Below are 14,187 nucleotides of genomic sequence, written 5' to 3' on the forward strand. Positions count from 1 at the left end.
TTCTTGTTTTCCTTCCCTTCATTTTTAATCCATTCACACTAAATGTAATTATTGATATGGTTGAATTTATGTCTGTCATTTTGCTCCTTGTTTTCTATTTGTTTCCTTTTTGTTACTTTTTTGTTCTCTGTTCCTCTTTTACTTCCCTCTTTTGTGTTAAATAAAATTTTTAGTGCACATTTTAATTCCTCTGTTGATTTTAAAAACTATTATTTTGAGTTACTTGCTTACTGGATTCCTTAGGGATTATAATATGCATTTTAATTTATCATAATTTACTTCAGAATAATATTAATTTAATTCCAGTAAAATATAAAAACTTTCTTCTAATATATTTCCTTTTTCTCTCCCCTCCTGTATGCTATTGTTGTCACATATATAACATCTATATATAAGGAAAAAAATTAGTAATTATTGCTTTATGCAAATTAATGTCTTTTAAAGGAGTTAAGAGTTGAAATTATAAAAATATACAATTATACTGTCTTTTAAATTTATCCACTAATTGTAATTTCTGGCATCCTATGTTTCTCCTGTAAATTTGAGTTACTTCCTTTCAGCCTGAAGGTCTTCCTTTAATATTTTTTATGAAGTAGGTCTGCTAGCAATGAATTCTTTGTCTTTATCTGGAAATATATTTTACCTTCATTTTTTTGAAGGATAGTTTTGCTGGATAAAGAATTCTCAGTTGATAAGTGTTTTTTTTCTTTTTTCTTTTAGCACTTTGGGTATGTCATTCCACTGTTTTCCTTCCTCTATCATTTCTGATGAGAAGTCAGCTATTGATCATATTGTTCCCTGTATGTAATATGTCATATTTCTCTTGTTGCTTTTAAGATTTCCTCTTTGACTTTGTACTTCAACTGTTTGGCTGTGATGTGTATAGGTGTGGATATCTTCATGTTTATCATATTTGGGATTCTTTGGGCTTCTTGAATCTATAAATTTATGTTTTTCATAGAATGTAAAGATGTGGGACCATTATTTCTTCAAATATTTTCTCTGTTCCTTTGTCTCTCCTATACTTCTGGGACTCGTCACATATACATGGATGCATATGGTAGGAAACTCACTTGCTGTCTTAAGGCCTCCATCCCCAAAAGAGCACTCATCACTTCCACTGGCAAGAACATAACCACATCTAATTGCCAAGGAGTCCGAGAAATGCTGTCACCACCTAGCACCAGAAATGCTGTCAACATGCCTGGTTGAGACTTTTTTTATTGTAGAAGAGAGGAGAATAGATTTGGGTGGAGAGCCAGTAGTCTCCACTATGATGGTGGTCTCATTCCTCCTGCCAGTAACTGATTTGGGCAGGGCATATGAGGCACTTCCAGCCAAGGAAACACAAGGGATTTTTTATGAGAGGCTTGATGGGAAAGCCTTCCTCACTATAAGAAGAATATATATGAAGAGATTGTCCCTTTCTATTTCCTAGAACTTTGTCATGTTGGGATGTGAAGGCTGGAACTAGGCATCTATCTTGTGATCATGAGATATCACATGATCACATGATCACATGTGGATAAGCTTGATGCTCTGAGACTGTCAGTGTAGGTAGATACAAGAACCCAGGTCCTTAATAATACTGCTGGGTCTGAGTTGACTGCCCCTGGAGCCATCCTCCTGTTCGACTATGTGTGACATGGTCCATTTGCTGCAGAAGTATTGTTGAAATAAAAGGAATGAAGGTTTTCTGTTACTTATAGCCCCCATTTCATCTAAAGTTGGGTCAGAACAGTGAATGTGTGGAAGAGTTCTATGTGAACCCCAGGGGCCTATTGAATTAGAGGACTTGGGCAATACCATGATATAAAGAGAACTGGACTCCCTTAGTGTCACTTCCTAGGTGATCCTGGCTCTCAGGAAGTGGGCTCCTCCGGGAACAAGGTCCCTTATCATGTCTTGGATGCTTTCTTTCATCAGCTTGTCAGATTGCCATAGCTGACTGTGTGAAAGGTAGGTAAATGTCACCAAGTGACCCCATTTTACAAGAAGGAAAGGAAGACTCAGAGAAGTGGTGTGCCTTGGCCAACAATGCCAACAGGTTAGGGTTAGAACTAGGGACTCAGTTCTGGTTCTCCAGGATTCCCAGTCCAGTGATCTTTCTAGTGATACAATGACAACCTCTGCTGAAATAACTGGGAAATCACTTGACATGCTATTAATTATGTCATAAATACTTATACAAGGTAGGTAATACCCATACCTTGGGAAGTTTACAATCTAGTGGGAGAGCAGAAATGAATAAATGAATAGACAAGTAAATATCTAAGTTTACATTGTGATCATCGCAAAGAGGGAGAGGGATGGGGCCATGGTAGAGACTAAGTAGGGGGAAGAGGTCAGAGAAGACACCTCTGCAGAAGTAACGTTAGCTGAGACCCAAAGGACGAGCCAGTATTAATTAGCTGGGTGTAAAGGAAGAGGAGGAGGAGGAGGAAGAAAAGGAGAAAGAAGAGGAAGAGGAGGAGCATGCAGGCTCAGGGAAGAGTGTGCACTGAGATCAGGAGGTCAGAGGGTCCTGGGCTTGCTCAGGAAACTGCAAGTGTGGCTGGGTTCACGTGAGCAAGGGAGAAGACAAAGGGCCCAACCACATGAGTCAAGAGGGGTGGGGTGCTACTGAAGTAAAAATCATAGGCCCTGGAGCTGGACTTCCTGGATTCAAATCCCAACACTGTGGTTCCTGTGTGCCCTTAAGCAAGACATTAACCACTCTGTGCTTCAATTCTTTCCTCTTATGAAGTCCCTACCTTATCTGGAGCTGTGAGGAATGAAGGAGATAAGAAGGAGATATAAGTCGAGTTGAAGTGCCTAGTACACAGCAAGTGCTCAGTAGATATCAGCTGCTAGTATGGGCCTTGTTAGAGATTGTGGTCTTTGACCTATGAATAATGCAGAATGCATTAATCAGAACCCTCTGGATTGCAAGGGACAGCAACCCAACTCACATTGGCTTATCAACAATAGGATTTACTGGCTCATATAACTGAAAGATGTAAGTTTAGACGTGTCATCAGGCACAGCTAGATCCAGGCACATAGCACTCTTTTCTCTCTGTCTCTACATGGTGGCAGCGTGGCCAATTAGCTACCAGTGAAAGAGAGCGCCTCTCTCTAGCCTGTCACAGGGCCAGTCTCATGGAGGTCTCTCACTGTCCTGGTTCCCAACTAGTTCCCATCTGGTACCCAGCCCTGAGCCGGTTGCCATGGCTGTGGAGATGATGGCAAAAGAGGATTTGATACTGAGCCGCCACTCATATCCCCGAACATCCGAGATCAGTGACCTGGGGCTGGCAGGAGGTCCTAAAAGTAAATTGGGGTGCTGTTACCAAATGAGGAGAGGCATGCTGAGCAGGCAAACACAGGCAGTGTTGAGTCAGTCACGGGAAGGACAGGGCCTGAGGTTCCTCCTGAGAGGACCACTCTGGCTGCTGAATGGAGCAGATGGGAGGAGGACAGAGTGGAGGTGGGGGTCAATGTCGGGAGTCCGGGAGAGAGTGGCAATGGTGTGGCCGGGTTGGTGGCACACTGGGGAGGATTGGGGACAGGCAAGTTCCAGGCCAAGAGCCAGATTTTGGCCTGAGCAGCTGAAACTGGGAACTTCAGGGAGGGGCAGATTGAGGAGGGTTTGACTGGGGGAAGGAGTGAGAGTCCAGCTTTGGACGCCCTGAGTTTGAGTAGCCTTGGGATATCCATGGACAGGAGTCCTAGAGGCATTTCTGTGGAAGTTAGAAAGTCCACTTCACGTTCTTGTCTGTTTCCTATGAAATGTGACAAGGATAATAAATACATTGAACAATGCCTTCTCTGCTCAGTAGAATGCACTAGAACCAAATGAGGCCTGCCCCCCAGGAGAGTCGGGACAGAAACAGCTTACTGAGCTGTTCTCAGGGAATATGTCTGGCCTAGTTCCTCCCTTAAGAGTCCAAAGACTTGAAGTCCTGGGCAGCAAGGCGGTCAGGACCAGCAGGCTGGGGGCATGCAACGAATGTTGGTCGAACTGACGGGGTCCCAGACCCGTGGAGCTGTCGGTACAGCTGTGGTGAGACATGAGGAGCACAGGTGACAAGGAAGATGTTGGACAGATGACCAAAAGTCAATGCAGGGTGGTGTAGCCAGGCAGCAGAGGCCGTGGCGGCTCAGAGGAGAAGGAGGTTAATGCAGAGCTGGCATAACCTGGGGTGGCTTCCTAGAGGCAGGACTGGAGTGGCATTGTCAATGTGCCAGGCAAAAGGAAGACCATGACCGCAGACATGGAGTACAAGCTTAGGTGTGGAATGCACCTCACTCAGCCCCAAAGCAGCTGGGTCTCTAAGAACTTTCTAAATTAGGCCAGGACACCAGCACCTCCCTGCGCCTCCTGCAGCCTCTGAGACATCGCAAGGTCTTCAAGTGAGGGCTCATCACCAGCCTTCCCTATCGTTTGTGGAAGAGCGAGCTGCTCCCTTCACGGCGCACCTCACATTTCTTGTCTGTGTGGCAGCCCTCAGCCCTGTGGAGATTTCTCTGTGTGCCCCTCCCTGCAGCCCACCCCCTCCCCAAGGCAGGGAGCTGGCGGGGAGCACTGTCACCAGCCAGCATGCTCCGTGCTGCAGGAGGCCCTGGGTAATTTTAGGAAGGGGTGAATTCATGCCAGGGCAAATGGCCCCTGGGAGGGGAGTAACAGGCAGCTAGGGAGGCTAGCAGGGCACTTCGTGGGTGTGGGGAGCAGGTATGGGATTTGGGGGTTCCTGTGCCTGCTTCCCTCTCCAGGTCCAGGGAAGAAGCAGGTGTGATGGAGCCCAAAGCCCAGCCTCAGTGAACCTGGGCTGGGCCCAAACTAGTGAGCCAGGGGAGTCAGCTTCCCATCCATTAGGCCCACGGCCCGGCTGCTGATGCTGGACGTTCTGCTCTGAGCTCTGCTAGCCACTTAGGCATCGTTAATATTTTACAGAGCAGAGCAAAGGGATCAATGTCTCGTTTATAGCTCAGTGTTTATGAACAGTCATTGAAGCTTTCACAGGGAAGATGTGCAAGAACACCAGGGGAAACTGAGGCAGGGGAGCAGTGGTGGGGCAGCCTCAGGAAGACCCCAAGATGGCTTCCTTTGCTTGCTCGGCTCTCTGTCTCCCCATCTATCTCACATCTGGTACCCTGGACACATCCAGCTCGAAGAACACATCGTAAAGGGCCATGAGAGCCCCTGTAGGACTGGCAGGGGGCTCATTAACCTCTGAGACTTTCACACACCTTAGTAATTCTCCTGGTCCAGAGTGATCTCTTCCATCTTAGCATCTCTGCTTAGAACTCTGCCTTTGGTCAGTGGAGACTCACCGTATCCCACTTAAATGAAACTGAAAGCTATACATTTATGGTTCTTTCAAAATATCTCCAATAGCTGAGGCTTTTAACAAGGTATATTAAATAGTGAGGTTGAACTGCGCAGGCGCAAAGAAATGCCGCAAACAGCCTCGTCCCCTTGGATTTCCATGGAAGCAGTGCCCTGGGGCAACATCTGTTCTGGACCCCAGCAGTCCTGGCTGCACCTGTGCCCCTTCCATAGCCCACTCTCTAGGGCCGGCTTTCCTCACCTGTAAAATGGGGGAAGAGAAATATCCACGGGGGCCGCTCTCAAGGATGACAAGGACACCTAACGGGTTGGCTTCTTCTGCCAGCTCCACAAGGGCCCTCAGCGCTCAGCTGTCGTTTCCCACCCTAACCCGGACCGAACTCTGTGTTGGGGCGCGGTACCTGCTCAGCATTAGTTGAATGAATGAATGAATGAATGAATGCGTAGCAGAGTTCCATAAATGGAAGCTTCTACTATTCAGGTTCCAGGTGCAAACGGGGCCCACCCTCACAGGCGTGGAGCCGGGCTGGGATCCCCCTCCACTAAGTCACCAGGAGGACAGAACTTGGTGTCCCGCCCTCTAAGTTCAGTCTGGTGCGCAGCGCCCACTGGCGGGAGCAGAGTGTCGTGGCTCTGGCCCTCAAGTCCGGGAGTTTGGGGGCTCGGAGAATCCTGCTCTCCGCCCTGCCACACCCCTTCTCTCCCCTTCTGTTCTCCTTCCTTTCCGTGGCTTTACTTTCCTACCCAGTACTCCCGGGCAGGAAGAAGGCGAGCCACAAACTAATTAGCACTCCCTTGACTTGCCCGCGCGCAAGCCTGGCATCCGCTTAGCTCTTTCCCACAGCCGGAAAGGCAGGCACCAGGCCCTCCTTCTAGAGGAGGAGGCTGCAAGTCCGTAACTCCCCCAAGGTCACGCAGCTAAGGCAGCACTTGAACCCAGCTCCGTGGACTCTAGTGCCAAAGCCCACACGCCCTCCTAAAGCCTCGAGAGTACGCGGGTTTCCGCGTACTTTGGAGATCAGGGCTAAATTCAATTTCCGCCGAGGGCTGGGTTATGGGAAACACCAGGGGGCCAGAGGGCTTCAGGGACCCTCCGAAAGCCAGCTTTGCGCAGGCGGCAGGGTGGAAACGGCGGCGGCCAGGCTCCTCACCTTTAGCCAGGAAAGGGGAGCTCCGACTCCGCAGCCGCGCTCCCCTCCTGCTCGGCTCCCACCCTGCACAGGCGGTTCGGCCTCCCGGGGCTGGCAGGATAACAGTGGCGGTGCGCCAGGCTAGGTCCGCGATAGGACCGCGCGGGGCGGGGCCGCCTTCCTCCGCCCATTCGGGGACCGCGGACGGGGGGGCCGCAGGGGACGCCTCCCGGGTGGTCGCTGAGCCTAGGCCAATGAGCGCGCGGGGAGTCGCGATGGAGGCTGGGCGGCCGGGAGCGCCCGGGACCCCCGCGTCCCAGCGCCCGCGGGGCTGCAGAGGGGGCAAGAGAGGCGCGGCGCCCGCGCCGGGCATGGAGGCGTCTCTGGCCCGCGCCGCTGCCGCTCCTCGAAGTTTGCCGGCTGACTCAGAAAGTTGCGCTCGGCCGCGGTGCCGCGTCCCACCACCGGGCCGGACCCAGCTCGCCGCCGCCGCCCTGCGCGGGGCCGCGGCCCCGCCGACACCCGCGGCCCCGCCTGCCGGGGGCATGTGAGCCGCGGCCTCCCCAGGAGCCGGCGGGCTGCACCGGCCCGGCGCCTCGGAGGCAGCGCGCGGGCCGCCATGGGCATCCAGGGCATGGAGCTGTGCGCCATGGCCGTAGTGATCCTGCTGTTCATCGCCGTGCTCAAGCAGTTCGGCATCCTGGAGCCCATGTCCATGGAAGGTAACGCGTGCCCGCCTGCTGCCCTCCGCTGGGGCCCGCCGGCTGTGGGGAGGGAGCCGGTGAGGAGCGGCCCTCGGTCGGGCACGCCTAGCTCCGCCACCCGGGCCGCCTCTCGGCCCCGGAGCTCTGGACCTGGGACTAGGGGGACAGAGGGGACTCTGGCTCCCAGAGGGGACAGAGCCGTGGTGCTTGGGGCGGGCGTGAGCGACATGCCGGTGGCACCTTGAGTCGCATCCTTGTCGGTCCCAGACGGGCCCATCAGAGCCACTCGCCGCGAGCACAGCCGCCTTGGGCCACCCCGGTGGTGAGAGGTGGTGCAGGCTGAAGATGACAAAAGACCACCCAGCCAGGGCGCTGGATAATGAGTAGTATGGCACTGAGTAGTATAAGGCCTCTGCAGAGAGAGGGGGCCATCCCTTTGCCCCCATCCCACATCCAGTCCCCCTCTCCTCAGGCAAGGCTCAGGCCTAGAGACCAGTAACCAAATCCTCAGGCACCACATTTCGGTCCCAATAAAATATCAACTGAGGAGACAGACCTACTCTTAAGTCAGACACTGTCGCCTCCTCGGGCCCCAGACAGGTGCCCTTGGAGCTGCTTCCCAGCCCTTGGCACCTCTTTAGACTTCTGGGCAGGTTCCGGGGCACACCCATTCTGAAGGAGACCTTGCTTGACTCACCAGGGCTGTAACCTACCTCCCCTGTTCCTAAGAGGCAGTTGCAGTTCCGAACCCTGGACTCTGGGGAACAGATCAGCCTGACCTTTATGTCACCTATGCTCCTCTGTTGTCCGCTCAGAGGACTCTGCTTGACCTTGACAACCTCCAGATCCTGGGACTGAAACCAGAGGCCCTGAGAGGGCAGGGAGGAGAACCTGGCTCCTGCCCCTGAACTGCCAGGAGCCCCTTAGGCTGGGGATGCACCCCAACCCCTGCGAAGGGCTGCTGAGGGCAGGACGGGGCGCAGGGCCAGGGAGCCAGGCCCGGCCTCCCTTCTGCCTTCAGAGCCCAGGGCCGGCTCTTCTGGCTGTTTACCTGAACTTCATGGCCACGTGCCTCCCCCAGAAGCCATCCGGTTCCATCACACCTCTTCTAGGTAAGTTCAGGAGATCCAGAAAGAAGGGAATTATTTGCACAAGGCAGTTCTGAGAGGTGTTGCCTTGAACTTACATTTTACTTGGAGAGGAAAGTTGCCTGGGCAGGCCTGCACTTGCTGGATGCTGGTCCTGGCAGGGGGAACCTGTAACGCGGAAACGCAGTTGCTTGGGTGAGGAGGGAGGCCGAGCATCCCACATTGCTGTGCCCTTGAGGACCCTGCCTCCTGCCAGGTACTAGCTCATCCTCTGTTCCTGATCCTTTCCCCACCTGGCACCTGTGGTGGGCATAGGAGCAGGTCTCATCTTCCACCACCTGGTGGTCCAAGCTGGCTGAGCTCACCAGAGGCTGCTTGGATGGTGGCCCTAAGGACAGCCAGAGATGTGGCTCAAGGTGCCACCCACAGGTCTGGGCCAGTCTGAAGCTGGCCTTTGTGATTCCTAAGGAGGAGGGATTTCTCTTCGATGTGGACGGTATGCACAAGACTACAGATGCACCCACCTCAGACTCGAATGAGTTTCTCTTTTCTGGTGTATTTGTCCACTTTGTGCCCTTGGCGTCCTGGGCTCTTGATGCTGTGGGAGGAGCACAGCAACTCAGAGCCAGCCAGGTCCTGTCACCCACACATACCGGTTGTAAAACTCCCTCAATCTTTCTGAGCCTCAGTTTGACCCTCTATAAAGTGGGACCAGTAATAATTCTTGTCCCGTGGGACTTGTAACCAGTCAGTGGGGCTTTCATGGCCCCAGCACTGTTCTTCGTGTGTAATAAATGCACAAGCTTTGTGAATCATTGCCATCACCAATAATTAGCAATAGAGTGATGAGTCCTATTAGCAGAACTGATTCACAGCTGAAAACATCCTCTCCCTGTGTCAGAGGGAGGGGATTATAAGTTCTAGATGTTCCCTGTTGATGGAGCCCTTTAAGTGCCTGGAAGGGCCCACTGGCCTGGCAGTGTCTAAGGGACTGTCAGATGGGCTCTGAGGAGCCAGGGCCCTGTGGTCCCAGCCTGGATGTGAGCTGGCACTGAGGGAAGGGAACTGGTGCCCAGGGCCCAGCCCCCCGCCCCCCGAAGCCTGCACATATGCAGGGCGTGTGTGTCTCTTGTCCTCACTGAGCCTCCGTAATTCTCGTCTGAAAGAGACCAGAGTTATGAAGCCCCTGGGGATTGCCATGAACTAATGGATCCGGGTGGTAGGGATGCAGCCTTCTAGAAATAGATACAGAAGTGGAAAGCCCTCCTCTCCCTGCCCCAGGTCCCCTGTCAGTCTCTGTCTCTGGTGACTGTGTCAGGGGGTGTTCCAGCCTGGTCACCAGTTTCCTAGGTGACCTTGGTGTATCTTAATTTCCTCATCTGTAGAATAAGGATGCTAATAGGCTGTTTTCCACTATCCACTTCACGGGTTGGGGGAGGGGTGAACTATGGCACTTTGCAAAGTAAAAGTGGAACTCGGGGACTCCTAGGGGTGGGGCACACCAGTAAAACGTGAGGCTGGGCTGGCCAGTCTTGTTCTCAAGGCCCACACAGCCCGACACCAGACGTCTGTGCCCAGCGCTTGACTCTGGCTGCTTGTTCTGTCAGCCCAGGTTTCCTAACTTTTAGACTTATAGCTCTCGGCTGAGGGCCGTTTGTTCCTCAGTGGACATTCGGATCGTCTGAAGACATTTTGATTGTCACAACTGGGGGGAGAGTGCTACTGGCATCCATTGGGTAGAGGCCAGGGATGTGGGCAAACACCCTGACATGCACAGGAAGACCCCACCACAAAAAATGATCAGGCCCAGGTGTCAGTGTGACTCTGGGAAGCCTTGTTCCAGAAGGAGCCCGGGCCAGAGGCTGGACAGCTGCTTTTCAGACCTGACCCGGTCCCTGACGTGTTGTCATTCTCTTGGGCAAGTCACTTTTCCTGTCTTAGCTCTGTTCCTTGTCTGTAAGGAAGGGGGCTGAATTTGCGACCCCATCTCCCCGTGGGCTTTCCATGGCCTTCTGGCTCCCTGCCCCTCAGGTTGTTTTGGTGATGCCGTCCCCACCCACTGTGTGCTCTGCAAGGGCAGCAACCCCAGAACTGCCCGGTACTGCCTAGCAAACAGAAGGTGTTCAGTAAGTTTAAATTATATGCCATTGTCAGTACACAATTATTGGGTACCCATTGTATGCCAGGCAGTGTGAGGCTGACAGGAGCACAAGTAACGCAGGGTCTTGGCCCTCCCTTTAGGGCAGCCTGGGCAGGGGGTGAGGGAGGGAGGCTGGATTGTGAGGTCGGAGTATCGGCCAGTGAAGAGAACGGAGGTGTAAAGGGGAGAATGGGGTGTGCCCAGAATGGAGATATGCATTGCCTGGCCCACCACCCCTGTTCCACTCTCCAGGAGGCGGTCCCAAGTCTCTATGGCTGCCGTGTGTGCACAATGCCCACGGGGGCCTGGCTTTGCCAAGGTGACTTGGGAGCCTGGAAGGTCCACAGCCCTGACTCCTCCTGCCCCTCCTGCTCTCCTTCCCCCGGCAGCCTCTCCTACCTTCGCTGGGGCTGGTAACGCTCTGAGCATTCTGGGTGCTCTTGTCCCTGGCAGGGGCCGCTGCTCTTCATACACTGCAAGTCTGTCAGGACTCCTACGGCCCAGGCAACTTCCAGATCTGGGGTGCTGATGACAGCAGAGTAGCCAGCATCTAAGGAGCACTCTGTGTGCTCCGGGCACTTTGTGCATATCCGGGATGCCCATTTTATAGTTGAGGAAACTGAGGCTCAGGGAGAGTAAGTGACTTGCCTGAGGTCACCCAGCTGGACAGTGGCAGAGCCAGGACCTCTCTGAACTCAGGTACATCATTCTGGATGTGTCTTTAACTCCGCAGGGGGGCTGGGGCCATGGACATAGGTGTGCGTGTCCAACCTCTTACAGCGCAAGTGTCAGGAGCTCCATGTGGATGCAGCTACATGGGTACAAATCTAAAGTGGGAAGGGCCCTGGTCACAGAGCATCATGAGGACTAAGTGTGCGAGTGTGTGCAAAGCTCAGAAAGCAGTGCCTGGCACAGAGAGAACACTTGGAACATTTCTGCCAGAGGTGACCTAGCCCAAATGACCCCTGGTCACACACCACTGGCTACACTAGAAGTTAGTGGGCAGGGAGGGTGGGGAGTGCAGTTGACAGGCCCTTTATCATGCTGGCCGTCCTTCATTATGTCCTCTGTAAGGTCGGGTACCTGGGTCCAGACTGGCCGAGGCTGCTGCCTGCTGGGCCGACTCGGGAAGGGAAGACACAGGCCGGCTGTATAGGGGTGGCATCTGCAGGACAGGGAGGTGGGCTGGAGCCCCAGGCCTGATGGTGCTGTAGGCTGGGGGGCTTGGGTAAGGCCCTCCCTCCCCGAGTCCAGGCCTCGACTGTTGCAGATCTAGACACAGTCAGTGTTTTTCAAGGGGCTTAGTCAGGAATCTCACAGGAAGTCTGACTTGGCAGCCCAGCACTGTGACAGACAGAAGGACCCTGTTGGATCGCAAAGGGAGTCTTGCCCCACAGGTGTCCCCTGACCCCATGGCGGTCCCTGGGGGATCCTCTGTGAGTCCCCAAGGTCCAGGAGTCACCTGACCAGCAGGGACTAAGTGAAAGCTGAATCTACCAGCTGGGTTCAAGAGTGACTGGAGCTAGCACATGCAGACAGCAATTTGGAATCTTCCTGCAGAGGGGAGCAAAGATGGGTGCTGGATGGCAGCGGGCTGCCTGCAGGGCAGCCTCGCAGAGGTGTTAGGGACAGCCTAGGGGTGTCACAGGCTCCTGCATTGGCTAGGCCAAGAGTGCCCTCACCTAGTACTGCACATTAGCTCAGTGAAGCGAAGGCCTGGAGCCACCTTTCCCAAGCTCATACCAGTGCACAGAAAGGCTGCGTGCAGCAGGTGACTTTTATACCTGGGAGGAAAGCCCCATTTGTAGTCTGTCAGGCTGTTGTACTTTGGGACACTCAGCTTTAAAACAATGTTATAAAGCCTCTTGCTTTCATGCCTCTGATGAAATGCTTGTTTGATAGAGAGGTGAAATCTTTCCTACTGACCCCTGGTCATCAATGGATACTTGATTGGGGGGATGGTCCAGGACTAGCCCCTGGATGGGCGAGGAGGCCTGGCCCCAGGGAGAGGTGAGGGAGATGGCACAATAGGCCGACTTCACGGTTTGGCCCAGCGAGACCCCAGTGTGGTGACGAAGCTATGCAAATGCTGTGTAGACCCACTGATCACAGCCCACCCTGGAATTGCAGAGGTGGGAGCGAGACCTCCAGCAGCTCCCCACAGATCTGGCCAGTCTCTGCCTAAGGTGTTCTGCCTGACCAAGACAACTGTCAAAGTCAAAACCAGATTCTCATTGGCTTAGCTCAGTGAGAGAACAAGCAAAGCTGTTCAGAGACTAAGGTTGGGATAAGATCACTGCGTTGGAACTGCTCTGGCGATGACACTCAGTAGCTTTAAGGGTTGTGTCTCCCATGGACAGAAATCATTTGCATCTCCAGTGGACACGAGTCGTATGCAACTGTCTTCTTCTAGGTCTGAATGTGTAGCGCCCGGCTGTGGCCGTTAGTAGGTAGGAAGCAGGCAATTTCCTATAGACACTGCCCCCGCGTGACGTTGCAAAGCCACATGGCAGCAACCGTCCTTGCACGTTTTCCAATGCTGGGCGATTTAGCCCCATGCCTTGGTGGGTGGCACCAGCCGTCACCCGGTTTCCCAGGTCAGAAACGTGGGGTAGTCCCCGATTCTGCCCCCCCTGCCCTGGTCCACTCGGTGGCTAGACAGAGGTTCCTTCCTTCTTGACATCTCCTGCCAGTCCCGCTGTCTGTTCTCTTCATCGCTTCAATTGACACCTGCAGCCAGAGTGACCTTTCTAGAGTGGAGATCAGACAAGGCCTTCCCCTGCTTTGGGGCCTTCCATGGCCTCCGAGCCCACATATCCCTTGGCTCACCTGGGACTCCTGTCTACTTGCTGTCATTGGACCTGAGTCTTGAAATATCACTTCTCTCTCTGATTCCCCACCCCTGCTGTGCCCAACAGGTATAAGTAACAGGGAGTTTGGGCCGGGGACAACCTGCCGTAAGTGGGCCCTGCCTGTAGACATTCAAATTAACACCCAAGGCAGTAGTCCACGTGCCACCCAAGGAAACAGGGGTGGGTGACCCATCCCACACAGTGTGTTCCGGGGCACCCCTATATGTAGGCACTGTTCCAGGATTCGGTGCAGCAGGGAGCAGATGGAAGTCTCTGCTGAGCTCCTGTGGTAGAGGAGAGACTGACGATAGAGCAGTGTATGCATTGTTCTCCTTGGGCCGCCATAACGAAATACCACGGACCAGGGGCCTTAAACAACAGGCATTTACTTCTCACAGTCTGCAGGCTGGAAGTCCCATATCCAGGTGCGGGCAGGGTTGGTTTCTGATGAGGCCCCTCTGCCTGGATGGCAGATGGCTGCCTTCTCTCAGGGCACACGTGCTGGTGGGAGTGGGAGGGAGATCTCGCTTCCTCTTCTTATAGGACACCAATCCTGTTGGATTAGGGCCCCACTCATATGACCTCACGTGACCTTAATTACCTCCCAAAGACAACATCTCCAAATACAGTCACATTGGGGGTTAGGGCTTAAGTGTATGAATTATGGGGTGTGAGGAACACAGAATTCAGTCCATAGCACCAGTAAATAGAGAAATATGCATGAGCCAGGGAGACATAGCCAAGTGAGGAAAGTAAGAGAGAGGAGGGGCAGATGGAAATGGTGGGGGTGGTGCCTCTGAGGGGGTAACATTTGAGCAGAGGCCTGGAGAAAAGAGCAGTTGGGGGGCAAGGGGGGAATGCCTGCGGAGGGAGTTGCCTGGACATTTGAGGGGGCACCAGGGGGCCAGCATAGCTGAAGCAGAAAGAGCAAGGGAGAGACAT

General features: G+C 53.5%; 1 protein-coding gene across 4 annotated transcripts in view; it reads left to right on the plus strand.

Moving 5' to 3' along the window:
* Positions 1-14,187, plus strand: part of KCNIP3 (potassium voltage-gated channel interacting protein 3) — a 68,922-nt gene that overhangs the window by 38,022 nt on the left and 16,713 nt on the right. The window contains exon 1 of one of the 4 annotated variants that reach the window (XM_033100949.1): positions 6,986-7,183. The exons of the other annotated variants lie outside the window; for them this stretch is intronic. Within the exon in view, the coding sequence (XP_032956840.1) occupies positions 7,081-7,183 (103 nt within the window). The 5' untranslated portion in view covers positions 6,986-7,080. Of the gene's footprint in view, positions 1-6,985; positions 7,184-14,187 lie in introns of those variants that run through there. 4 annotated transcript variants of the gene reach the window in all.

Source organism: Rhinolophus ferrumequinum (assembly GCF_004115265.2).
Source record: "Rhinolophus ferrumequinum isolate MPI-CBG mRhiFer1 chromosome 13 unlocalized genomic scaffold, mRhiFer1_v1.p Super_scaffold_3, whole genome shotgun sequence".
Taxonomy (NCBI): Eukaryota; Metazoa; Chordata; class Mammalia; order Chiroptera; family Rhinolophidae; genus Rhinolophus; species Rhinolophus ferrumequinum.